The 27,958-nt window shown below is 42.8% G+C and overlaps 1 protein-coding gene across 13 annotated transcripts in view; it reads left to right on the forward strand.

The window, feature by feature from the left end:
- Positions 1–27,958, forward strand: part of LOC105671696 (collagen alpha chain CG42342-like) — a 134,769-nt gene that overhangs the window by 101,595 nt on the left and 5,216 nt on the right. For 6 of the 13 annotated variants that reach the window (XM_067350087.1, XM_067350085.1, XM_067350081.1 and 3 more), the window contains 16 exons: positions 1,752–1,931; positions 3,457–3,562; positions 6,930–7,018; positions 12,788–12,914; positions 14,479–14,567; positions 15,287–15,376; positions 15,461–15,505; positions 16,101–16,127; positions 16,311–16,346; positions 16,856–16,960; positions 17,672–17,716; positions 18,388–18,450; positions 24,823–24,849; positions 25,103–25,156; positions 25,754–25,780; positions 27,270–27,305. In XM_067350087.1, coding sequence (XP_067206188.1) covers positions 1,752–1,931; positions 3,457–3,562; positions 6,930–7,018; positions 12,788–12,914; positions 14,479–14,567; positions 15,287–15,376; positions 15,461–15,505; positions 16,101–16,127; positions 16,311–16,346; positions 16,856–16,960; positions 17,672–17,716; positions 18,388–18,450; positions 24,823–24,849; positions 25,103–25,156; positions 25,754–25,780; positions 27,270–27,305 — 1,146 coding nt within the window. Of the gene's footprint in view, positions 1–1,751; positions 1,932–3,456; positions 3,563–6,929; positions 7,019–12,787; positions 12,915–14,478; positions 14,568–15,286; positions 15,377–15,460; positions 15,506–16,100; positions 16,128–16,310; positions 16,347–16,855; positions 16,961–17,671; positions 17,717–18,387; positions 18,538–24,822; positions 24,850–25,102; positions 25,157–25,753; positions 25,781–27,269; positions 27,306–27,958 lie in introns of those variants that run through there. The other 7 variants (XM_067350083.1, XM_067350086.1, XM_067350084.1 and 4 more) reach the window with 7 other exon arrangements.

Raw genomic sequence — 27,958 nt, forward strand, 5'->3', positions numbered from 1 at the left:
TGTACGCATACGAACGACAGACCATCGTTATTATTTGCCTTCAGCCGGGATGCGTCGCGACTGCACGCAGCACGGAATACAAGTCGCAACGCGTTGTATTACCGTACACCTATCGTCTTTCGCGTTGTTCCTCGCGTACGCACATAAACACGTGTTCTCCGCGCGCGTTTATATGTACGGGGTTGCCCGACGCTGATGTCCCTCGGCCGTGACAGAAATTAATTGCTCGCTCGTATGTGCGGGGTGTCTCATCGCCGCCGGAAAATGTTGCTTCAATAGCGGGCCTTCGACGAATACACCGCATTCATCTCCCCGAATGCGTTTGATGAAGGGTCTAATTAATATTTGACCCGAGCACACATATAGCGTTCTGCGTACGGCACATATGTCTGCTGACAGCAATATTTTTCGTACGCATCGAACAATTCAAGTGTAATTATCGATAATAAAATTCTGGGGTTTTCGGGTAATTTTAATGGAATTTTAATTTGACGGGAATTCGAAAAATATTTGTGATTTAATTATCAAGAAATTTGATTTTCAAAACTGACACATTCTAGCATATGGCGGCTTTCGTCCAACTTTCTCGACGAAGAATTCACTGTTGAATTATTTTCCGATGGCGATGAAGCCTACGAACGCGAGAATTAATTAAATATTTTCAAAAAGAGCTTATTACATAAAACTAATTGCAGATATATTTAAAATTTGTCTTTCTTTTCGCTGTTTCATGAAATTTATCAAACATAAATCTTTATTAAATTATTTTGCCTCGGATATAAATGTAAATAGAGCATTTGATTAACTCAACGTGCATTGATTGCAGAAGAAAGATAAAACTTGTCCGTTTAACAATATTTCGAAATTGCCTCTCGGAATTACTTGCTTTATCGCGATTTCACTTTCGGATCGCGCAACGGATACCGCCTTTTAATGGCTCCTGGCACATCGGAAAGTTTTCCACATTACGTCGAACGAGCGCTATAAAAGTGTTCATAGACGAAAGAAACGATTCTGAAGACCATCGTGGAGGTATTTCTCCGACGGAGGGATCCCGTTCGAGCTCCCGGGCATCTCTTTACGCGTGAGAGACCTAATGAAAAATTCTCTCGCGCCGCCGAAAACTCTTCATCCGCCTTATTACATCGTCGAAGCAGCTGCGCGCAGTAATACGATAACGATAATATGGCGAAAAGTCCATCCGTTGTTGTTACTCGCCGCCGTATCGCGGAGCTATAAATCCGCGCGAAGCAACCCCCGTACTTTCGCGCGCGCCGAGAGATGCCTTTCTCTCTCTTTCTCTCTCTCTCTCGTTTCCATGCACAATTTTCTCGCCCGTGTTTCCCTTTTTCCCGCGTCCGCCAATCCATATACCTCTCTATCTCTCTAAGCTCTCTAACTGTCTGCCTCTTTCTCTCTCTTTCTCTCTTACTCTATTTATATATCTTTCGTTCTTTCGCTCTTCTATCTATTTCTTTTTGCTGTTCTGTCACCCTCACACACTCACCCGGGAGACCGTGCACCACGTGGATACGGCTCTCCTTCTCTCTGACCCTTTTTTTCTCTCTCTCTCGCTCTCTCTCTCTTTCTGTCTCTCTCTCTTTCTCTTTCTGTCTCTCTCTGTCTCTCCTCCATCTCGATCCCCCGTCAGTCCGTGGCACAAACCGACGAGTACCAAGAGACACTCTTGTGTCGAGGGCTCTCGCCGGAGAGAAAAGCCGTAACGACGTAACGCTCTTGGGACGTAACAGGGAGAACCGGGTGAACCCGGGCCGCCGGGACCACCCGGTCCGCCAGGATCCGAGGGTCTTCCTGGGCACGAGGGCAGACAGGGGATTCCAGGCGAGGTCGGCGCGCCGGGGGAGAAGGGTCCGCCAGGGCCGATCGGGCCCGTCGGCCCGCCAGGCACGCCAGGACTTGCAGGTCCCAAGGTGAGTCCGAGAGATTAACTTGCGCGACCGCGCTGCATCCGGTTACACACGCACGCCGCCTTTTTCTTGCGGACGTCGAGGTGTCGAGTGTCGCGTGTTTTCATAGATTCGAAGGGTCGAGCTTCTCTCGGCGCTCCTTTTCTTGACAGGTGTATCGTCACGGAAGGAATAAAAACTGCATTTTTTTCAGAAGAATAGAAATTAGCTATCTAATTGTAGTCCTTTCCTCTAATGTTATTGTTTTAAAAAGTTTGCAAAAAATTTTATTACGATCTGTAAATTTTGTGCAAAATGAGAATTTCTGGACATACGAAGAGAGAAGAGATTAAGCGAGATTGGAATTGCAGCCTGAAAGTAAGAAATATAGAAGAAAATAATTGTTCTTTAATTAAAAATTAAATTGTACCTTAATTGATGAAAAGATCTTCTTCTCTCACTGGTATTAATTAAAAATTCTTGGCCGTTGAATGAATTTGATTATATTAAAGAAAGAAAAATAAAATAAAAAGTATAACGTGTTGAAAACGACAATCACGTGTGAACAAAACATGCGGTAAACAAACCATGTTTACAAGATATAACGTAAATAAATTTTATTTTTAAAAGTATGTTTTGCACTACATGGTAATACGTAAAATAAATTGTTCATGTTACCGATCTGTCGATAGGCTCGCCTTTGATTATGCGGAATTTACACTCAACTTTATTTATGTAATTATAAAGCGTGATTTCGCGTATTATTGCGGCCGGCATATTTGAAAATATCAAACGTCTGTGATTTCAAATTCCGCAGGGAGTTGATTTAATATTACGGATGTATCACCGCAGGTAACCACGTTATTGTGGAATTGTATAATGATTGCGGACCGCGCGCTTTCAAGTACGCGCTTTCAAGGTTTAATACAAATCCGACTAATCTCGCGGGATTCGGACCTTGGTTGAATTTCGACAGCGTTTTCAATTTCGCTTGATCAATTATGAATCTTTTAATTTGATTAGTACAAACGTGCAGAGCACTGTCTTTTCCCACGTTGAATTTACCGGATGAACATTTTTTTTTATCAGGTCAAATTAGCTCGTATATGTATAAGTACTCTCGTTGAAGCTGGTGTAAAGTTACACGTATATTATGCACTTAACGCTATGCCTTTGAAAAGGTTACGTAACCGATAATTATTAATGAAGCACAACGCAGAGCGATTACAGAACAATAGAGTATTAATTACGTCCGGCGCATTGTTAATTTAATTCAACTATAATTAATTACATTCGAAAGCACGTTCTTGCACATTAATTACCGACGCTTGATACCGAGGTGATAAAAGACTGTCAGAAGTTATTCATTGGAAAAAGTATTTTCTTAATTAACTTATCATTTACATTGTCGCAAAGAACGAGGTAAGAAAAGAGAAACAAAGTGTTTTATTTTCAGAAAATAATTATCACAACGAAATGCCCTTTGAGAACGCGAGAACATCAAGTTGCGTAATAATTATTCAAATCATTAAAAGTTTATTTTCGACAGGGTGACAGGGGTGATAAAGGCGATCGAGGCTACACGACGACCTTGAAGGGCGAACAGTTTCCGAGCGGAGTATTCGAAGGCCCACCTGGTCCACCAGGACCACCTGGTAAGCATACAAACGAGATAATCTGCATACGTGATATATGATTAAATGTTACACGTCAATTGCATTCCCGCGAGGAATACAAAAGCAGCGTCACGGTAACTCTTTGCAAATTTTTCATGGAAATTATTTGCTTCGTTAAAAATTTATTTCAATCGAATATCGTAATCCTTTAACTGGAAAATCTTTGTGGGCTACGCATCATTAATTTTATTATTCGTAATTACTTTTTATTTTCATAGAAATATTCTATATTAATAATTCTATCGAGATATTTTGTTTAAAATCAACACTTTGTTTTTCATTATTAAATAGTATTAAATGATATTATTTTATAAAATGTTAATTCCGACATGCTATGATCAAGCTCATTGATTTTCCATTCCGATTCTCTCGTGGATAGATTTTTTTTTTTCGGAGCAACGCGATGCGTAATTAAAACGCGATTGAGAAATCATTAATTTTGCGATCCACGAGAGGGGATTAAGTCGGCCGGGTACGATCATTCGGATCGGAACGCAATTGCATTCATCCGTGAATCGATTATCTTCGGCGTGACCTCGAGCGAAGAAAACGCGGAAATGTTTGACGAGGAAATCTTGACTTGAATGATCGTGCAGTTCCTCGAGAGGATCGAGAGAGACGATCGTGCGGTCATGCGGTGGGCGTACACGCGAAGAAGAACGCCTGGCCGTGTGTAGTAATGTATGCGGCCGTGAGCAAATCTTTCTTTACCATTCGCGAGCCTCCTTTTTTTTCTCTATGCAACCTCATCTCGCACGGATCGGCCATTAACCCTTCGAGAGTTGAGCGTCCTCGAGGAGCATTGTCCCAAAAACTTCACTACATTTATGCGCATAACGGCGTGTCGCGAAATTTCATGCGTGACTTGTCGCGGAAAAATTGCACGGAAAATAGAAGAAACATTAAAAAGAAAAGTTAAATTTTTGCAACTGTTGTTTCTACGGTGAAAAAAAAAGTAAAAAATGATCAACGCGCGATGTAATTATATTGAAATATAATTATAATACATGCAGCATTTTATAATCTAAAAATATTTATTATAATTTGAAGGATAAAGCAGTTTTTAACAAGAGTTAAAAGTTTAGAGTTTGGAGAATTTAAAGTACAAATATTTGGTTTTTAATAAGATTAGCTTTTTCGACTTGAGAAATATGAGAAAAACGAATTACTTCCGGGCACAACCGAGAATCTGTAGCCTGAGGGAGTTGTCACGACAATTCCGTGCTACTTTGTGCATAAAAGATTCAACCTTGCTTAAAGTTACACGAGACGAGACATCACGCGCAACACATTTCGTAAATAGTGCAAAGGGTAATAAATGCACAGTCTCGGAGTACGGCATGCGCGGGCGGAAGCTGCAAAGAATATCTAGTTCGCGGAAAAAGACGCGGTCTTAAAAAATTCCGACCCTCACGCGCCAATATCTCACGACTCGGTCGTTCGTCAACGTTCGCACGCCCCCCGCCGCCGCCGCCGCCGCCGTTCCGCGCACCGGCGAGAAAATGATTTACGATCGCGGACGTATTCAGAATCCGATCTCGCGCTACTCGTAAACGACCGTTTACAGCGCGCGCCGTGTTGACCGTGACGACGGATATTGGCAAAAGCGTCGCGGATATTAGTTACTGCCTCGCGACGTGATTGATCCGCGAGAGAAACTCCGTGATTATAATCGAGTGAGAGACTTGTCAAGGTACCGGGGAACGTAGGAAGAGTTTTAAACGCCTACGGAACTTTCAATAACTTAGAGAGATTGTCAGAGTATAATAACTACTCAGAAGATTACGACTAAAACATTACGAAGTTACGGAAATATGGCATATTACATGCTATTTTCAGAGAAAATAAGTTTATCGGATTTAGCCAATGTTGAGTCGCGTAATGGAATTGTAATCACGTAATGAAATAATATTTTTACGGTAAAGCTTTATCTTAATTAAGAGCAAAGTAAAAATGAGGGCCCCTCTTAAAAGGGATTCGGTAAAAAGACCGGCTTAACTTCCCTTCTTCTGGAGATCGTCGGAATTCTAGATGAGGAGCTTTGCGTCGATTCGTCTTCTCGCGTAAGAAAATAATTTAGCATTGATAAGATAGCTGCGTCGATATCTCTGGAGACAATATATTACGAGCACTGCGGGGCCGCGCGACGTATTCGACGGAACAAAATTACGTGAACGCTAATCCGTCTTTATACCGTTGTGCGACGACAGCGGAGAACTAAGGACGGTAACGCCGTTTCCGGGCATTATACATGCGCACCTGACAGAATTAATTTACCCACATACAAATCCGTCTCGCAATTTCACGGCACGAACTACTGCGACGGTGTAGACGCGCGGAAACGCTACTGTCGATACTATGGCAACGTCGTATTTTAGAATCAGCCGCGCGCGTTGTACAGCGAGTATATTTACTTTGCTCGTGTTATCCGCTTACGTGATCCTCAAATTTCCTTTTGTTTGCCCGATATTTTTTGCAGCTGCAAAATTTGCAAATTAATAGTAGAATAACACGCAAAAAAAAAAAAGGAATTTTTCGAAACGTTACAAATTAACGCTATGCTCTATTAATATCTCAAACGCCATTAAATTGACATATGCGCATCACTGTTAAAGAAGATAAATAAATGTAAAATTCAAATGTCGGAAATTTTTACTGTAAAATTACACATATCAATTTTTTTTGAGAAAGGCACTAAAAATGTTATTTCGTTGTTGAAAAGCAAGAGGAAGAAAATATTATGTAAATGTAAAACATTGTTTCTTTAGTCGTGTGAGCGACATTGATCGTTCTCGTTCCGACATGTATCATTTTGTTAGCTGTCAGTTCTATCTGTCAATAAATCGCGTAAGCGCGATAAATCAGAATTTCATTGGTCGAAAACATGTCGGCGATGATTGGAGAGCACACCGCTAGAAAAATGAATTATTAATCCGTGCGACGCTTGACAGGCTACAATTCTAACTCTTAGTCATTCAATCTTGATCGATATCGTCAAATTTAACAAGTTTAAAGTTCCGCATTAATTACGTTTGTCTGCATCCGAATTTACATTTTAACGCGACCGGTTATTTGACTTTCCATCGAGTTCCGTTCTTCTCGCGTAATGCGTTTTTCAAAATTGCCAACCGTTTTCCTCGACATTAACGCGTCGAAATACATTTCCGTAAAGATCGATCACGCGATCCGTCAAACGCCACTTAGCCCCGAACAGGATCCTCGATAAACGCCGCCGATCCCGGAAATTGTCCGCGCGCGGCTCGTTCGCCAACCGCATGCGTGCGAGCGGGCGAACGAGCCGACGTGGCACGCGGGCACCAGGTCTTATCTTATGCACGGCACGCAGGGCCACAGGGCGAGAAGGGAGAACTGGGCCCGACGGGACCGCCCGGCCTGCCCGGCGAGAAGGGTGCTCGGGGAAAACCAGGGAAGAGGGTAAGCTTCAGCGAGGTCCTCCGACCGACCATCGAGACCAAAGTAACTCCGTACGACCGTCCGCCTGTCTATCCGGCCGTCCATTCATCCATCCGCCAATCCCGTTACCCCGTTGATTGAATCCGAACGTACAGGAAGCAGAAAGAAATTAAAAAAAAAAAAAAAAAAAGGATAAAAAAAGAAGATGGGGTCCATCCAATCTGTTTCTCGATATCCTGTACTACCCCCTTTCATTGATCCCGTTACATCCCACGTCCCGCATGCTGTGTCGCATGCTTTGCATGCGTAGAAAAACATATCGCGCGCTCCCGCGTCCGTCGATAACCGCATGCCTCTTGATTCGAATGTCACTATCCGGATCTCTTGTGTGAGCAGCATGACGTGATCGTGGCTTTCTTTCGTGTGGACGTAGTTTGTTTTTACACCTGTGTCACAACATGCCTCTCTTCAGTCTATATATGTGGACGAGGGTTTATGGACTCAGCGAGGTCTCTCCAACGCGCGGCGGCCCTAGATTGCCTGATTTGATATTCCTGATTACGTCGCCCTTAATTCCGCGTTTTAATTGGAGTAGCGGATCTCGCGTCGCTCAACGTTTACGTTTCGATTTTATCATATATCGCTTGTTTAGTCATATTTCAATTTTGAGAATACTAATCAATTCTCGGTGTATAGAATTAATCTGGAAATAATCGATGCTCCACTTTCGCAGTTTGACGGATTTCGATTTTTAACATTAAATTATCTTGGCAAATAAACTTCAAATTAAAATTGCATTAAATTTTATTGGAGATTAATTACAGAATACTGCTGCTTAATTTGTCGGTTTTTGCGCCAATGCTTCTTTCAATTCAAAATTTTCTTGTAACTCGATATTCAATCTTTATAACTCGAACGTGATTGATGTCTCAACATTTTACCGTCCAAAAAAAAAAAAAAAAAAAAACTTTGAATCTCTTGAAGAATTTCCAACAGTTTTAATATATATCCGAGATATAAAATTATCACCGAGAAAGTTATATAATTTAACCGATTGAGAATCTTTCGTCGTATTTCAGTCTCCTCGATCTTTTATTTTTACCGATTAAATAACTCTTCGTGGTCCCGAGGAATAATTTTCTCTCTCTCTCTCTCTCTCTTCTGCGTTAAAATGTCCAATTTCTTTTTGTCCTTTCTCTCCTTTCCGCCTTCTTGGTTTCTTTCGTCCCACTTTCGAGCATCGTCGACATCTCGCGCTTTCCCACGGAATATTAGATTTTGTAATCCCAAGATCTCTGGTCCTGAAAGAAGAAAAAAAAAATAAGCGACTTCGTCGCACTGTGATACGCTTTAGCCGCGCGAGAGGCAGCAGCACGCGCGCCACTCTTCACGCAGTCACGCGAGCATGAGCACGTACATCACGCCGTCACACTTTGCATCGTCGAATAAAGTGCAGTTGAACAGCATCGTCATTCGGACGGCTACGAGCCGAGGAAAGTTCCTTGCCATAAGGCAATCCATAATCGTCGGAAATATTGACGTTCTTGTCGTTTCATATTAATGTGAAGCGATAAACACGCAAATTTAATTTAAGAGAAGCGCAAACAAAACTCCTCTATTTACACCAAAAAAGAGCAGATTAAATGCCATTTCAATATTACGATAACTCAATAAAACAATTAATTAATAATTAAAAAAATTTATTATGACAAGAGAATAGTGATGAGAAAAGTGATTTTTGAAGATGATTCTACGTTTAATTGTTTTTTTTTTTATTAAATCTTCCATATAACATAAAAATTAATATATTCGAAAATATTGATTTCAGAATATTTCACATATGGAAGTTATTTACGTTCAATAACGTTACGTTGCAATTGCTACTCTCGTTGCCATTTGATTCACGGGCTCGTATATATTTTTGTATACGATATTTTTCAATGCTTTTTTCCGGAACTTTCCTCGTACGCTTGTATCTGGTCTCGGAATTGCATATGTACCTCGAGCGACTGTTGGGACTCGTTCGTCCCATAAAAAAATAAGAGAAAAACAACAATAAAGAGAAAGAAAAGAAAAAAAGAACAAAATAGCAGACAGGAAAACGGGAAGAGAAAGTAGTTAGAAAAAAAAAAAAGAAAAAAACGTTGGTGGCAGCAAATAACACGTACGGATATTGTGGTATTCGAGGCTTCTCCTCGGATCCCCTCTCACCCCTTAACTCTCTCTATCATTTTTTTTACCCTTTATTACCCATCGTATATTCGCGAATGTCGAGACGTCGATCGTCTCCACACACGTACGCAGCACCACCCCGACACCGCGAACCGCAGGCTGTGTGAACCCGGGCTGGCAAAAGCGAGCGAGCGAGCGAGCGAAAGAGCAAGCTGGCAAACAGGGGGTGACGGGCTTAAGCGCTCTCCTTCCGGCCGAATTACACGCCTACACGCCTAACACCCATAACTACTGCGCCTAAGAGCTTGGCGTGCTGCGGCAGTACCACTCTTTCGGGTCCACCGTAAGTATATTCCGTAGATCTGCCGAGCGATCGTAACTCTAGACGGCTAACTGCAAACGGCGACCACGCGCGTATTCCGAGGGGTTTATTTACGATATTAATTCCTTAGCGCTTTGAATGTCGCACTAATATCTATTAATCTTTTTTTTAAATTAATTAAAAACATATATTTGATAATACAGCAGCTAAAAGAAGTTTTTAACACGTATATTCATTAATGAAATTACTAATTGATTTCTTATCGACGATATATACAACTTCCTAAATTTTCATGCCTCACTTAAATTAATGGGATCGTCAGCCTGATTGAAATGTAATTGCAATCATCCAATGGAACATTTAAATCCATTTAAAAATGTAATTCTGTTGGTGAAATTGGTCATTTCTATTTACAAGAAACTTGAATAGAAGCTGAACTGTGATTGCATTTTAATATTTCATTTTTTTCTTAATCACTTTGCATATGGTAGAGAGATAAATATTTAATATTTTCGAATTATTAATTTAAAATTTTGCGTTATTAATAAAAAGAATAAATTTATTGTGATTTAACAAGAAATGTATGATTCTATATGATTAATTAATTATTTTATAATGAACATCAATTTCGATATTTTATATAACAGCTAGAACATATAAAATAAATATTTCCCGAATCAACATATTAGAATTGGAAATTGAAGTTGAGAAAACTCTAAAAATTAATGTGCGATAAAAGTTTTTTTACAATATAAATTATAAATTATAAATTGTTTTTATACAACAAATTATCGTTTTATGAAACGGTATTTTTTTCTCTGAAGTTTGATATGTAAATCAACGGTATTAATTTTTAAATACGTCCATTTGATGGATATTAAATGTTCAAATATGTATTCCTTGCCGTAATGTTACAAAGTTCGCTTGTTCATTTTACGCGTTCGTGAAAGTACTCTGTTCCATTTAGAAGCTATTAAATTTTACGCAATTTTGTGTATTTTATTTTCACAGATTTTCATTCAGCTACTTTTTACAACTAATACGTAAAGTTGAGTACTCTTGATGGTAAATTTTATCGCATGTTAAAAACGTGGTAGAATTAAAATTAATAAATAAAACGGGAATATTCGCAAATTTTCTATATTTCTTACGAAAAGTGTAGACACCTAATGCATCGAATAAATAACATTTGATGCATTTTATCGTAAAACAAAAAAATGTTTGATACTGCACGAAATAAAAATTTTTTAAGGAGAATTTACTTAATTAAATGCAGTTGCGATTTGCAGCATTTTCGCGACGATATTTGGAAATAAATTCGCGCTCAATACAGTATTTGCAGAGAACGGAATTAAATGCGAGATATATATATATACGCAATCTTGTAACTCGGCAACGCCGTTGCAAATGCAGTTTCGAGCGCTGAGAATTACCCTTCGGAGCAACTTCGGCGGTTCCGTTGCTCCGAACCGCGACGGTAAACTCGCGGATACACGTGTCCGTGCGCGATACTTACCCCCGACACACCGAACCGTGAAATTCGCCATTCGACCGCGGAGCAAGCTCGCAACTTTGTTTGTCCGCTCGATTTGGCTCTCTAACGAGACGCGGACCCGGGACTTGCCCCGGATGCGCTGCGTGCGTCCCGATTGCAAAGCCGCGGCCAAGTGTACATCTAACTACAGCTAACGTATACAGGGTGCGCTAAATCTATCGAAAAATATTTTAAAGATGAATTTTCTGATAATTTGGAATCGATTTCTGCTCGTAAATATACTTTAGATTGTCAATTTCATTAACTTTTGAGTGAATGTTATTTATTTCCAAGTTTTCTCTTGACAGAACCTTTAACGTTGAGGATTGAAAGCTCGTTGAAATGTGAGTGATTTTCTCCAATATTCTTACCGAGGAAGAATGAAGATTCCAAATTCGCGGAAAGATGCCTAAAATATTTTTTGGTTGTTCCGGACCACCATGTAGGTCTATCACGTTCGCCACTGTCCCTTTTGGGATGATGGGGACGATATCGATCGCTTTTTGACAATGTATGCGTGTGTCTGTGTGTACAGTTAGTCAGTAGTGATCCTCGGCGTAGTGTACGTAGCTTGTGTAACTAATTTGTGTTTATGTAGCGAGTAACACCATCCCACTACTTCTTCCCTGTGTGTCGGTTCGATTCACTAATCACTAATAACCACTCTACCCCCGGCTTGTTGTTGTGTTGAGGCTCTCGCAACCCTATCGACCGGCGATCGCAAGCGCCTGCAGCCTATCGCGTAAGTATTCAAAGTATGTAGCTTACTCTGTCGCGACCACGGCGACTCTCTCACGCTCAATAACTCGCGATATTAATTTTTGTCTATATTTATTTAATACTTTTTTAATACTTTATTTCTGTCTATTCCTTGCCCCACTCTCTCTCTCTCTTTCTCTCTCTCTCTTTCTCTCGCGCGCGGTCTTTCTCAGTCCATTAAAATTATAATTGTTATTTGTATTATGAAGAATATTTAATTTGTCTGTTTGATTTATCTGTATGATTTAATTTGAATCTGTATTGCTTATTAATTAAAATTTTACAAACGCACGTAACAAATTAGTATAAAGTTTCTTGAGTATCAGTAAATAACATTACACGAAATGCATAAATCATTACATTATGCTTTAACGATGCGTTTAAATTGAAAGTTGCTGTTGCACAAAATACACGGAATTGCCAATATGTAATAAATCAAAATTTTATGGGATTTCTATTTTGCGAGCAAGAAAGAAACTTATTAGAAGCGTCCAGTTGGACTGGCTCTACAGGTTGTAATTATGAGGAGAGACTATAAATCACAGACGTTATCGTGAAGCGACGAAAGAGAAAGAGAGATATCGGTAGTCCCTCAATTTTCTACTAAATTTGAACCCACTAACGAATTCTCCCTAGTCGCATAAGTCTTAGTAGTCGTTGTCTACGTTACAGAGTGAATATTAGAAATGTGTTTTCAATTAGAAATGTGTTTAATTGTGTGTAGTGTAAAAAGTAGCTGGACGATCTTGGCGCCGAAACTGTCGCGTGAAAAATATCCGATTCAATATCCATGTGTGCGCAAAATTATTAACTTTACACGCGAACAAATGTGAGGTGCCAAGATCGATCGACATGTTTGACGTAGATCTCGAGGCACCGTCCCCTCCTCCTCTCCCTCCTCTCTGAAAGACGACAGATTAACGCTTCGTCGTAGAAGCAGAAAAAAAAATTGACAGCGCACATGGAGGACCTGGTTGGATCTGACCTTGCAGTGTCATTGTAGGGTTTCAAGGGTGAGAGCGGTGCGGCAGTGGCGAGGGGTGCCCCCGGCCTGTCGGGAACAAAGGGTGAGCCCGGCGAACGGGGTTACCGGGGCGATAAAGGCGCCAAGGGAGACGCGGGTACATCAGGTAGATTACCACGAAAGCCACCCTACCGCGGCGGGCAATCGGCGAGAAAAGCGGCGGATAAGCGCCGAAAAAACGATCCGCCCTCGTTTATTCATGATCAGGAGGACCCGTGGGTCCCTCTTGCGCGCGTTTCTTCGTCCACCGTACCTTCGGCCGCGCCTCTCCCCTCCCCCCCGTGCACCCGTGCGCAAAATCCGAAAATTACGGGGATTCGTTCCGACTTTTTTCAGGACGACGGTCAGCAGTAATAACCACATTTTTCAGAAAATGTTCCGCGATCGATGGTGGTCAATGCTGCTAATTTTTCTTTTTATTTACTTTTTATTTTACTACTGTTTCTTTTTTTTTATTTGTTTTTTTTTAAGTTGTATCTCGCAAAGATACTCAATATACGATATGAGAAAAATTAACGTTAAATTTCTTCCAGAGAAATAGATTATCGTTTAACTCTGCTGCTATATACATTAATGTTTAATCATTCTTGCATAATCATGGAAGAATAGGATCTCCCTAAATTTCATCGTATATCCAAAATATCGTGAAGTTATATTCTGTTTTTCCACTTAATTATGCGAGCATACAGAAAATGATGCGGGTCCGAATGCACGCGGGCGCAAGTTCAATTCAGGATTCCGTGTTTAACTTTCGAAGATATGTAATGGCAAAACGATTCGAAAAGTTCTCTCGCGAAACTTGCAAATGATCCCCGTGTTGGCCCCTGGGGGGGAAAAAATCGTGGCGGCCTTCAAATCCCTTTTGAATATAACACGCCAACTTCGTCTTCCGCGTTTAAAAAGTTTAATCAAAAGTTAATAACGCCGACCGTTCGGCGAGAGAATTTAATATTAATCCGCCTCGTATTGAATTGAAGATTTAATTAAACGCTTACGTTTTCCAAAGAGACCGTCAGATGATCGATATTCATCATCGTTATAATGTTATTGCGCGTTTAGCAACAAACATTAAAGGATTGTCGGCACGACAAGTCTTTTGAACGAATGCTTTTCACAACGTCAATCAAAGGCATCGAAAGGTATTGATATATCGGAGCAATATTTCATTGACTGTCGCTTTGAAAGCGAAATATACTAAGCGTGTCATCAGACGAGATTAATTTGTCAATACAAAGAATGTCGCCCAGACTTTCCGCTCTCAATATACGCGATGAATCCGGCACTTGTTCTAAGTCACCGTGCCCGTCTTTAAGAGGCAAGATAAAGAGAACGCTCCGCGTATTTAAAGATTCTCGATAGTTAGATCGACAATGAAGTGTCTGCGGACCCCCCCGGGTGGAACTATTCTTTCGCGCCGGGCGGGATAAACACGCCGGAAGTATTCCCGGCACGGAGAATCGCCCCGGGGCGAAATGAGAAGTCGAGAGCGAAGAAGAACGACGGAAGGAAGACGAAGGTGGGCAGGGGTGTTTTCTTGCCACGCGCGCGTTTACGGAATTGCGGCGGGCGTCATCGATCGCGTGGGCGTCCGCGCGCGCGAATTAATCTAACTTCGGCGAACCGAGAGTCGAACAAACCGGCGGGCTCACGGCCGGCAAATTCGCTTTCAGGGCCCAAGGGAGAGATGGGACTGCAGGGCTTCCAGGGGCTCAACGGTACCGCCGGCGAACCCGGTATTCAAGGACCTCCTGGATTACCGGTAAGTAGGACGCAAATGAGAAATTTCCCCCCAAAACTCCTCTCACGCCCTTCCCGGGCGTAATATTCGGGAAACGTTTTACACGCCGCGCAAAGATGGCGAGAATTTAATATCCCTTTCGTTATATTGTTGCATAATTTTATTGCTGGTGTATTTTACATTGTGAATATCATTGAATCGAAGAAATGGGAGGAAAAATATTGTAATACGGGAATCAATTTTTATATACGTTACGTGTTATTTCTTAATAACCGAGGATTTCTTTCGATATTGTATGCCTTACATAACTGACACTTGTGTATTTCAATATTATAAAGAGAACAGTAATAAATCGCTTATTATTATGTAAAATTTAGCGAGATTTCCTGGCATTAATGGAAAGATGATATTGCGTATTTTGGAAATCGGTCGTTGAATATCACTATTATTGCTAGATTCATGCGTAATTGAAATATTATAATATTATAAGCGTTATCGAAATTGATCGGAAAAATATAAGCGCATTATCGGGCTCATCGAGCGTAGAAGAACATTCGCAACATATTATACATTACCTTTTCACCGCACGTTGAACTTGTCGTATAATTGACATAATATTACACAAGTATTGTTGCATATAATTAAAATGTGTGCGCAGTATTATGTAACCCACGGAAAAATTGCGGCGGATAAATTTTCAACATTTTACATACGTCGCGCTCACATTTGTCTCTCTTCAGGGAATATCCGGACCCAAAGGTGAAAAAGGTGATTACGGTGACATCGGTCCTCCTGGCCTTATGGGACCTCCGGGTCTACCCGGCCCACCGGTACGTAATTGCCCCTAAAGCCACGGCTCCAATGACCCCTCTTATCGTAAATATTCCGTCTTATGCGATTTTGCCTGTCGACAGGGCTATCCTGGACTGAAAGGCGAGAAAGGAGAGAAAGGCGAATCGGTGAGTGCGTCTTTCAATGCTGTTTACGATTATTTTAATAGTATTCTATAAAATAAGGAATAATAGATGGATACAAGAAAGTGTTTATAGAGAGAATCATATAATTGAAATAATAAAAGAATATTATAAAGAGGAATTTTATACATAGAATTTAACATTATTTAATTTTCTTAATTAATTTTTAATTATTTTTTTTATTATAATCTTGAGCGCACCTTTAATATCACGTTGGATAACGAGCCGCGTATGCAATAACCGTAGAAAATATGATCTCATCGAAGCAATGTCGCGGAAATTAATTTTACTGAGGATCGAATAAATTCAAACCGGCTTTTATATTATCGAAGAATAATACGTCTAGTATATCTCTAACGTTATATCTTTTATGAACGATGATTCGATGAACGCAGTTGCCGGAATTTCGCGATCGAAGCCGCTGTATCATCTCTTATATCGTATTTTATCGTCACAGCAAGCTGCACGCGATCGATCGCGATAGTACGAAATTGCGGTCCCGACGCGGACATATGTCAAACAGAATCTAACGATAAAATAAATCTCTTTTCATGGCGGGACATCGGCCTTCCATCCACAGAAGTACAAAAAGCTCAGACGAAGACAGGTACGTGAAAGTTTGTATTTCCGATATCAAATCTTTGCGCTTATCAGCTCGATCGCGTGATGAAAGAATCGCCCGATCGAGAAAAGAATGCGCGTAGAAGGGTCGTTTTAATGCGGCCCACGAAATGTATGTAACATGATATTAGCGCACGTGTGAACATATCGTATGCGTATTTGTTCGCAGGGAGACGGCACGTTCGAGATGAACGCCGGGGAAGTGGTAAGTTATCTCACGAACGCGCAATCTCACGCTTACATCTGCAACTAGCAGATGTAAGCGTGAGATACACGCGATACTCGGGGAAATATTCGATACGTAAAAAAAATATGGAGAACAATAGCTTTCGTGTTTCCCGTTTGAACGGATTTTAAATTTGCAGTTCGTGTTGCTACATCGACTTTACGCTTTGTTATAGTCGCGTTTTATGAAGTTATGTAACCCTTTTGCGATTTATAGCGATTATAAAGCAATTCGCTCGGAGCTATACAAATTGTAAAACGAAATCTATTTTTCTATATTTTCCGGTTTCACAGTACATTTAGTCGAATAAAAAATTTTTTTTTTTTAAATAAAAAACTACACGTGTAACGTTTAGTAATTATAATCATTTAATGAAACGAATGCAAAGATGATAGAATTCAAAGTTAATTCGCCGCGGAGATGCTTCTTTTTTCAAGGAGCGTTCGTGTAATTATTTTTGACATTTTCGTTCTATTATTCGTGCATAGATAATGGGCCCGCCAGGACCTCCAGGACCCGCTGGTACTCCCGGACTGCAGGGTCCGCCCGGGATAAAGGGTGACAGAGGACACGACGGCGCCAAGGGCGATCCTGTCAGTAACTATTATCTATTTGTTGATCGCGTACCGTATGAAATATAAAAACGCAGTTACGCGGCTCGTACTCACGCAATGGAAAACGAATGTTGATTTCTCTCTCGGGGACTGCAAACATTGAATAACAGAATCGATCTGTTTGCGTCGCTATTTCGCGCACGGGACCGTTTCGAAAACTTTTTACTTCCGCATCTTTATATCTTTGTCATATTATTAATGATGTTGAGGGGAAAAAACGCAGCCGCATATTACTGTGCAAACTCGGTTATATAATATAAGCGCGATAATAAACAGCACTATTTTTTTTACGTTATTAGTTTACCCCGTACGCTGCAGTAAACAAAAATAAAAATAACAGCATGGTTAAACAACGGTATAGAAAAAATTCGTTCTTTTTGATATTTCAAATTCTTTTATATTTTTCCGATGCCAGCTGTGGATATGATTGAAAGCTGGAAATAATTAATTGTAGGAGGCTCCCTTTGTTTAATTACGAAATAAGCCGAGAAAGGAAGCGGCGGATGATTGTAGACGTGCGTTGTCATTTGAGAACCCTTCGCGAAGAAAGATCGCGTTCGCGATGTGACTCTCGAGGCGTGAAGCTATTCATGTCGGTGATCTTTGAGACCGCCTTTTTGCGTGCGCGACACCGTCGCGATGCAGGCAAGCCCGTTCTCACGCGTCGCTCTCTCTTTTTTCACGTTGCAGGGAGAAAAGGGTGCCAAAGGGGATCCTGGTCCGATGGGACTGCCCGTACGTATTTTCTCTCCAGATTACACACACACACACGCGCGCACGAATATACACGCACACACGTGTAGCCTTAAGCACGCTCTAGAACGCGAAGACAGACGAGACGTGAACGAGCGAACACTTCCGGACGTTCTCGGAAAGAAGGTCCTGCACCTTGCCTTCGCTTTCCCCGCAAAATTCGCGATCCGAAAATTTCAATGTCGTCGTAGTTGTTGTCATCCTTTTCGGTCCTGACGCTTATTCGATTAATTTAATACAATTGGAAATTTCTCAGTGCACTTTGTAATAGATCTATCATTTTCAATACATTTTCAGAAGAATCACATTCTTTATAAAATTGTCTCTTGCGAAAGTAAAAAATTGAGGACCAAAAGGATAGAATATCTTAGCACGTGATATAATTAACGAATTGGACTTTATCGGCAGAACAAAGTACACGGGAAAGAAAGACGAGAAGAGAGGTGTGCGCAATGTATGGAAGGTATACACATATCTCTGCATGATAAAACAATTACAAAATACGTAGAGCTGCATTTACCGTTCTCTCCGAACGACGGGGTCCGCGCTTCGACCACCTCGCCTTGCGAGCGCGCGAGACCCGAATGCGGGAATCGCGCGTCGGAAGTCGGCGGCGAGACGTGCTGATGAGCGTTCTGTCTATCTACTTTCAGGGGCCCATGGGACTGAGAGGAGAGTCCGGAAAGCCCGGGGATTCCGGGAAACCTGGCGCCACGGTAAGAACGCGGATCTCCCGCTCCTAACGTCATCGTTACTTGGCGCCGCCGCCGCCGCCACCGCGGAATTCGCTGATAAGCCGATAAGTGCGTTTATATTGTCGCGCGGCAGCCAGTCGCAGCAAGCGCGGCCTGACGAGCGCCTCTCGATCGCCCCTCGAGCACTTGTCTCTGCGTGTTTTGCGTGTACATACGATTACGAGGGAAACGTGAGGAAAGGAGAACCGGTCGTCGCATCGCCGAGAGAGGGGCGACTCGAGAGGAGGCGAGCGGACGCGTAAGATATTTAGCGCGAAGACGGTCGCTTCCGCCGCGATTTATCGTTAATGAATTTAAAACGCGCGATCACGAAGCGTTGAGATTTGGCTGCTGGACACCCCGCGGATTCTGCGATCCCCCTCGAAGCGGATTTCGTCGATCGATCTCCCGCCAGCGAGGGAGATCGCTGTAACGTGAAATTGAACGTTAAGGTGTTTTAATGCGCGAGCGTCTCAACGTCCATGTTCTCCGGAATCGAGGCTCGATTTCTTCGATGCAGCGGAACGCGCGTATATATTCCCTTTCGGAAAGTTGTATGTATACGTCGTCGTACGTCAATCGTGTCTCCTCGGAAGAGCGCCGTATACCTTGTCTGCTCCGAAAGAATGCGCTTCGACGTCGAGGAACGCGGGTCCTCAACATCGACGATGTTTGTTCGCGCGCGCGCGCGCGCGCGCGATTCGTCATCACTCGACGACGAAGCGCAGAGGTCGGATAGAAATTCACAGGCGCGGAAACGAGTCGAGTGATCTGTCGCGTCGACGCCTAACGTTGAAGATTACAGGAACGCGGAAGGAACGTCTTCCAGGGTGTTAAAATTCTTCGAGGTTGGTCATCAAATCATGCTAATTGGCAATATCGATGCAATAAAGCTACACATGGCTGCCCATTGACCATTCAAGGATATTTTAGCAGATTTCTCTTTTGACGAATTCAGAGACTTTTCGACACGAAACATCTCCGAAATTATCGATTGAAAAAATTGCGATTAAAATTCGTCAAAAAAAAAGTCACCCCTAAATTATCTCTTCATAGATCTAAGGCATCCAGTATATTCGACGTATGCCACGTATACCGGAGCCGTTTATTTTGCAAGAAACTTAGACCAGATTTGACAAAATAACGAATTTAAACATTATTGTCCGAGAAGAAGAAAAAGATCGCGAGGCCACGCGATCTATCTTAAATGAGATCTCCGCGATTTGGTTTACGCTTTCAAAGTGAACTGCTCGCTCGGTCGATGCGTGTAACTCGCGCACGATCGCATCATCGCCATCCGTCCTCTTGACTTACTCTACGTGTCGGCTGATAATCAGCTGCCCGCGCCGGCCGAGAATAGGCAATCTCGATCGTGGAGTTTGGTGGGATCTGGGAAGGAGAAATTTTCGCCGTCCCACTAAATTTTGTATCGTCAGCGTGCACGGGAAAGCAAACGGATTCCATTCTCACCGGAGGAGTCTTGTTAGTGTAAGCATGTGAGAAAGCTTCTCGATCTTATCGAATAAAACGTGAAGACAGCCGCTTTGGTCGTCGCACTATTCGCAGCGTATCAGAGTAGAGTTTCACGAATTTCATCGCGAATCGCGCATATAAATATTTACCAAGTGTTGGTAAAAATTGCGTGCTAATTGCGCGATATTTTATTCTCGTATTCTACAGATTTGCAAACAAATGCTTTCAAGATTGTTTTCCTTTTTTTTTTAATTGGAATTAAATTTTGATTAAAAATAAAATGTTATCGAAATAATAAATTAAATATTAAATGAAGGCGCGTAATTGCACTGATCAAGAAACGCGCAGCAAGAATTGAAGGTTTAATTTTCGTTTAAAGTAATTTGACGGGCCTCGAGAAACAATTTTCAGCCTGTCTCTTGTCTGGCAAAATCCACTTTTCCGTTGTGCCTCTCCTGAGAATAATTCAGTCGGCTTGTACTTAACGAAAGCTCGCTCTTCGCAGCATCGCCGGCACCTAATAATAACCCAGCCATTTATCATGATTCCTCTTCGTTCTACATTTCTTCATAGCATTCCAGTCGCATTTCGCGAACCATCAAGAATTCCGTACGGTTACGTCGGGAAATTCTGTCAGATATACTAATGAGACAAAAGGGGAATAAAATTAAGATCCCTGATTGCTGCAATCGCGTTAAATTCCGGCGTCAGAAGCGAGAAGTCGGACGTAATTTTTTTCCCTTGCGGTATAAATCGGAGTGAATAAAAACTAATTTGTATCGCAATAAAAAGATTTCCACGATTGCTCGTCTGCTGGCGTCGATGCGACTTCTCTCCATCAGGAGGGAAACGACGATAATGTCTTCTCATCTTCGCTGCTCGATCTGGATCGCAGTAAGAGGGGAGAGAAAAACGCGTCGGTTAATAATTAAATTCGCTAAAAGCGGCTTTTCTCTCGCGCAGAACAGCTGGATGCGTTTTAAATCATCGCTCAGCGCTTGCATAAAGCTTGCATAAAGAAGCAGCAGTAGCAGCAGCAACCGCCGAGGCGTGGCGAGAGAGAACGGTGGCGAGAAAGACCGGTGTATTCGCCCGCTTACATTCGACGGGACCTCCTTTTACGAGAGTCATGGGAAACGTCGGTGAGATATCGGGCGTGAGCATCGGTCGCGGCGAAATTTCGCGCGTTCACCGAACAGTAGTAAAACCGTTTACGTGGCCGGCCGCCGCGAATAGCAAGTAGGAGGAATACCCGTCTCTTTCTCTCTCCGTCTGCTTTCGGCTTTTCCGCCGCTATCCCGTCGGGTACACTAACGCGCTATTTCGATAGCCCGCGATATTTTCCTGCAGAACTCTAACATAGAATTTGAGAATCACGAGTGTGTGGCGTTTTTGTTGTCGTTCGTTAACGAAGTCAGCGTGACATTTTCATCGGCGATTAATCGACCGACAATGAGTGTGATTTAATAATGTACATGTAATTACAAACGCGACTCGACGTTTACGATAAATCCATATTTTCGACGAGCGTTTCTCGGCGATAGAATTTAACAAAATTGAAGTCAATCAAGCTTGTCGTTTTGCAAAAGCGTTTTGCAAATGCTGGAAAATCCGGAAGGATCTTGATTACCTCGAATCGATCCGTATAATACGTGTAAGATGTAATTACTGATGGGTAATCATTTGGCCTAAGAAGGATCCGAAGTACAACGAGATGCCGATAATGAAGTGTCTTCAAAGGCGATCTCAATCTCTAGGAAAATATTGAAGATACTAATTCCCTGCGGAGAACAGGCGACCGGTGTGTACCTGATCGCGCGGAAATTGATTTGAATAACTCAAGACTTTCCTTTGCAGTTTTAAAGCTCGAGCCAGCAAGTCGTGTGAATTTTTACGTGTAAATTTTTCATCGTAACAATTTTTATTAAACGCTGAGTGTTTACTTCCAAAAATTTTAATGCTTGTAAACGTATACCGTTGCAGTCTTAAATTACATTTTCGAATATGTACCAAACAGTAGTGTTAGTCGTTTAGATCAACTTCCGATCGATTTACGCATTACCCTCGATATTTAAACTGGCCGAAGTGAAAGACGAAAGACAGGAAAGAAGGACACGCGGGAACGTAGAATAGCGACGGCGACGCTCGACGCCGTCACAATCGATGTATCGGACTACGCTAACATCTTATTCCTGTGTACACCCTCGAAACAATAAATTAACGCAGATGTAGTCTTAAGAGGATAACTGGACGAGAGAGCGTGAGAGAGCGGAGTAAAGCTCCGAGCGTCAACACAACGCCGACGGCTCTACTCGGTGGCAATTCTCCTGTGCGTGTAAAATGTACGACGCCTACATATACATATGGATACACACAACACACACACACACATACGTATACAGACGCTCATACACACATAGCCACATACATACACACATACATATGAAGAAAAGAAACGTATGCGTGGCGAGAAACGTGAAGTGCAGTCGCGTTGATGCGTAAAACGAGATATGTATATAAATATACGGGGTGTGTTTCTCGAAAATATCGTATCGAACGAGTAGTAAGGGTTTCTTCAGGGCGCCAGAACAAACTTCTCCCCGTTATTAGATATACCTTCGCTCGCGCGTGTATCTCGTCACTTTTGATATTGGCGAAAACCGTTGAGCGTAAAGTTGACACGGAAACGTCTGGCAGTTATCGATTCCCGCGACACAAGAATTATTTTAATACCGTTTCGCGACACGGCTCCCGAAATTTCTCCACTGAAATTTCACTCGATGGGCGAGAGAGTGTCCATTGGGAGAAACGTTCGTTCTAGCGCCCCGCGGAAAGGATCGCGAAAAGCTTCTCGACGAAACTCGGGGAACGTCCTGTATACCAATTTGTATGTGTATGTCTGTAAATGTAAGTACAAGTAAGAAATGCATATATACACACGTACCTGCGTGACCGTACGCGGGTATGTACACACGGGCTGTCCACGCCGTGTCGAAAGCCCTTTTTGCTGCGGATTCGTTGACGAATCTAGAATCGACTCTACTTTTCTTTTTTTTTTTTTTTTTTTCTTCCTTTCTTCTCGACAAACATTAGACGGAATCTAATTACGGAAGTTTCTCGACGTCTGAGTAAAGGGTTTTCCCGAATTAATCTTAAGAGTGTAAATAGCAACGGCTAATTTTTTTGCAGCTAATTTCTAATGAGTTTTGCTTTTGGATGAAGATGTAATTTAAACTTTATCTGCCAAATATTTGATCAAATTTCCGCTCGGCAAAGGTCGATTGCGAGTTCGCGAAGGAATCCATAACGCGGAGGAATGCTCGGTAGTCATAAGGGACGACACTCTGTGTGCACATATATGTATATACATATGTATATATATATGTATATATATATATTTACACACGCGAATCCCAGGCGTGTGTGTGCGTGCGTTTAATTGTTAAGGCGGCGCTCCTCTTAAGCCGATCAACCTTAAGGCGACCTAATTGAATGCGTATGTGAATACTGAAACTCTAACAAACAGTTTTGTTTTACATTGTCCCGATTAATAAACAGAATGTGCATGTGCCTGTGTCCTTTGCTTCTAAACTGCCTACCAGTTTATTAATGCTTTCACACGAGTAATCCAGTAACATTATTACCGCTTCTTTTTGCATTGTGCTCCGACTGTTTTTTGCGATCCGGTTATCGGACAACGACTCTGCTCACTTTCGTTACTCTATCTTTCTTTTATATTTTTGCATCCGTCGTGCAAGTTGCAAGGCAATGGAAAAAAAAAGACAAAAAGATTAAAGGCGAAAGGAAAAGGACAACGATAAATTAACACGTGTTAATTTGCTGCGACCACGACGGTGGCGTTAATCGTCGGATCGTTCAGGCCGGCGATTAATCTTGCTACCTTAAAGATAAGATCGAAAAAAAAAGGAAAAACAAAAAGGATGAATACAAAGACGCGACAAGCGTCGACGCTTCGGTACGAAGCACGCTTGGATTTTTTTTTTCTTTCAACTTTGCTCAAGCTCCTGCTCTGCCTTCCACGACGCCGCCCGCCCTCGATTGTCAGTCTGCCTCAGTCCTTGGGATTAATTTCGATAATACGAGAGGGGGAGCGGGGATTATCCCGCGAAGAGGGGTCGAAGATGGGAATTTCGGGAGTTTAAAATGTCGGAAAAGCGAGAAGCTCGCAGCTAAACGAATCTAATTCATTATTGCGCCGCGAGGAAGAAATGTTTGCACACCGTTTTTAAGGCTGAAAGTAGCGCAAAGCGGCTCTCCAATTTTGTAGATGATATATAAATCTCCGCTGTGTTATATACCTCAAATATTTACAGAGGATGGGATATTCGTCGTAACGCGCCGAGAGTGCAGAATCCAATAGAACGCAATTTCGTTACAACGAGTCGAATCGATCGAATATCCCCGGCCAATATCTGCGCCGGCACATCAAGCGCGATATAGCGAAACTATAACTTAATTTGAAAATCCGAGCGGGCGGGAGAGAGCGAGAGTTTCGAAACTTGGACCGCGGCACGCGGGGAGGAAGTTGCGAAGTATAACGCGATCGAGAGTTGCGGCTGTATTTACGTAGCGAAACAGAGCGGCGCGCGCGCTGTGCAAATATTCCTCCTCGTATAAGCGGCGCATTTTTGCGCTCTTTGACGCGCGTGCACACGCGAATCGATCAATCGTGAGAATTAACGAGGACGATCCTGAAACACTCGAGGGCGCAACGACGGCGCTGAAAGGGCGTCTCTAATAATAAAGATCCCTCCGCGGACATTTAGCTTTTAAGTCGCTGTCGACAATATATTGCTCGCTCGATATTATCGATGGGCTACGCCGTGTCTGTATCTGACGAAGGTTTCCTCTACCTTTCAGGGACCACCAGGATTAGACGGCATGAAGGTGAGCGATCCACGGGATGACCCCGTTTTCACTCTGTAAATTATCTCCTCCTTATTCGGACGCGCTCTATTTCCGTTTGCGTCGCATATTATCATGGTGCTTCTTTTCGATTCTCGCGTTCCGAAAATGCAATCGTTCGGAATTTGATCCGAGTTCAATAGAAAAGCGTGCGTGCACGCGGTTTTCTTCCTTCCTCTTTCGATGTACAGCGAGTCGAGTGCCGAACGACCGTCAAGTTTCTTCGTACTTTCAGGGCGCGCAGGGCGACCCAGGAACGAAGGGCGAAAGGGGAGATCCGGGATTGCCTGTAAGTCCTATGCTTCATCAAGTATTTATCCGCCGTCGAATCCGATCCGCCTAACACGCGATATCGTCCGTGCTGTTCGTGTTTATCGAGAAACGCTCTCGGATATCTCGGAGATTTACCGATGTTATCCCGAGGCGATCTTGTCCGTCGCCGGAAAAATAATTTTCCGGTTTAGTGGTTTTCGGCTTTCCTCGCACACAACGCGCGCTCTCAACAACCATCTCGAGGACAGATTTTTTTTTACGTTTTTGTTTAAATTAATAACTTCTCCCGTGATGAGTTCCTTAACGAGTCGGAGAGTCTTGGAAGTAAAGAATTTCGGCTGAAACAAAATCCGGCGGGTAATGAAATTTCGAGAATCCGCTTCCTTCTCTCCGCGATCAAATTTCAATTTCAAATCTGTCGATCGCCGTCTCTACGATTCTATTTTCCGTCGCCGGCGATCTCTCCGCTTCTCGAAAATCGCCGCTACGGACTCGTACCGAAATCGAGTCATGCCCGTGGAACGCGTCAAGTCAGCCCGCTGACTCGATTACATCGCGCGCCCGACGTCGTCGAGAGAGACACGCTAACGAGACGATCTGTGTTTGTCCCCAGGGTACCGACGGGATTCCCGGCGCGGAGGTACAGTTGGCTTTCGATTATCGCTCGTCCTCCGGCGCGACTGCGATACAGTCCGACACGGTCTGACCAGCCCGGGGTAACGACGACACATTCTGCCTGATCTACCCCGGGGACTGTCTCGAAAGAAAAAAAAAAAAGAAAACCTTTTTTCACCTCCTCCGTCCGATTTCAAAGAGAACGGAGCAGCGTCTTGCGCCTTTCTCCCTCTTTCGTTCGAAATCCATTCTCGCAAAATTGTTTTTTTCGTGTATCGATTCTAAAAAGAAAGAAAGAAAGAAACGTCTCAATGCGAGCATTTTAAAACGAAATTTGGAATGGTCAATCTTGAACAATTTTTTTAAATTGTTCACTCATGATGATAATCTGATTGGATCGCCACGTGATTAATTGCGTTTCAATTTTGTCATTTAATAAATACGTCCACCTACAGTAACGTTTGGCATTTTGCAAAAAAGAAAAAGAATTATTTTTTTGCAAAATACCGCGTTATCAGGTGTGACCGATTTTTAAGGCCGGGGTAAGATTCCCACGCGACTCCTTCGGCATATAATCACGTGGAGGAGAGGGTCGCCCGATCAAAATTTATGGCCGAATTATAACGGAGGGGGAAACGCGCAGCTCCCTCGTGCTTCTCTCTGGAGTGTCCGGAAGGATGCTCGAGCAGTGCTCGTGTGACCGCTCGATGCGCACCAATGCGAGAGCGTATAAATGAAACGACTCTCTCGCGTGTACTCTCAAATGCGCAGGAAGGTATTCGAAGAAGGATAATCCCTTTCACCTCTCGACGTGCGATAACTATATTTCGGACCACAGCGCGATATTTCTTCCTTAGTCTCTTAAGACCGCAGCGTTATTTTTTCTCACTTTAGGAGAAGAATTATCTAAATGGGAAATATTTTTTCATACTTCTTTCTAACAAGTTGCATCATTAATATTATAATTGCCGCGCGCACATTTAACGGCGTATTCATATTTTTCTTTCAAGCTTGCAATGTTGAAAATATGAATATTTAATGCTTTTAATGTAATGCTTCCGCGAAAGATAATTGCGCCTAATTGCTCAAAAGGCTGCGATACTGGATTTAAAACGGAGATATCTCTCTCTCTCTCTCTCTCTCTTTCTCTCTCTCGTGACGCTGCCGCTTTATTGACATCGGATGCATTCACGGTTTATTGACATCTCTCGTATCTCTCTTCGGAGGCAAGAGCAATAACCAAGTGATCCACTCGAAATGCCGTGCCGTGGTTCCGGCCGCGAATCGATAGCCCCCTCGGTAGTTGACGGCGGCGGCTTTTCCGCCGCTGCCGTCGCCGCCGCCGCCGCTCTCTGATCGATATACAACATCGTGGTCACACGCGGCACACCGCCTGCCTCGAGCCACCTTTCGCTGGAAAACGCTTTCTGGAACGACCGTGCGTCCCGCGCGCGCAAAACGACGGCCAACGTTTACCGAATAAATTCCTTTTGACCCGTGTTCACCAATTCCAGGGACCGAAGGGAGAGAAAGGTGCCAAAGGCGAATCTGTGAGTATTGACTTAAAATTCGAGTAATTCACGTTTTCTTTCACGACGCGCCAAGCTCCACCGCGACAAGCCGGTCGAGAGCGAACCACATTTTATATATATATATAAATATACGTATCACCTCTGCCCACCGTCCTCTTCGCGGGGATGCGAAAGCGATATCGAGCGTGATTAGATGCTTGCGCGGAGATTGTTTGCCGTACGATAACCGGCAGACCGCGAGAGCACTGTCGGGCATGCGAGACTCGCTTCCTATTACGGATATAATTATACGCGTTCTGGCGAGTTGCCGAGGCTCTTTGCGCACGCCGGGGCGTTTAGAGCCTCGATTAGTTTACCTTATTGCGGAATCATCAATCCGAGAAATCGGATCGACGATGTGCTGCCGAAATTAATTATCGTCGTTAAACTCTGCAACGTTGAGACTTAATTAACTCGAGTCGATGCCGTTAAGCAGCACGTTGCGTTGGAACGGTGCGAAGACTTGACGGGGCGACTTCAAACTGCCAAATTTCATTGCTGTTTACGCAATCGAATCACGCGCTCGCAGTTCACTCTTTCGCATTCCCGTACTTATTTTTTTTTTTTTTTTTTTCGCAATTATTGCTGCAAGCACGTCGGAGACTCCTTCGTGCCGCCGACGTCGTCGTCGT

This window comes from Linepithema humile, chromosome 2 (genome assembly GCF_040581485.1).
Source record: "Linepithema humile isolate Giens D197 chromosome 2, Lhum_UNIL_v1.0, whole genome shotgun sequence".
NCBI lineage: Eukaryota > Metazoa > Arthropoda > Insecta > Hymenoptera > Formicidae > Linepithema > Linepithema humile.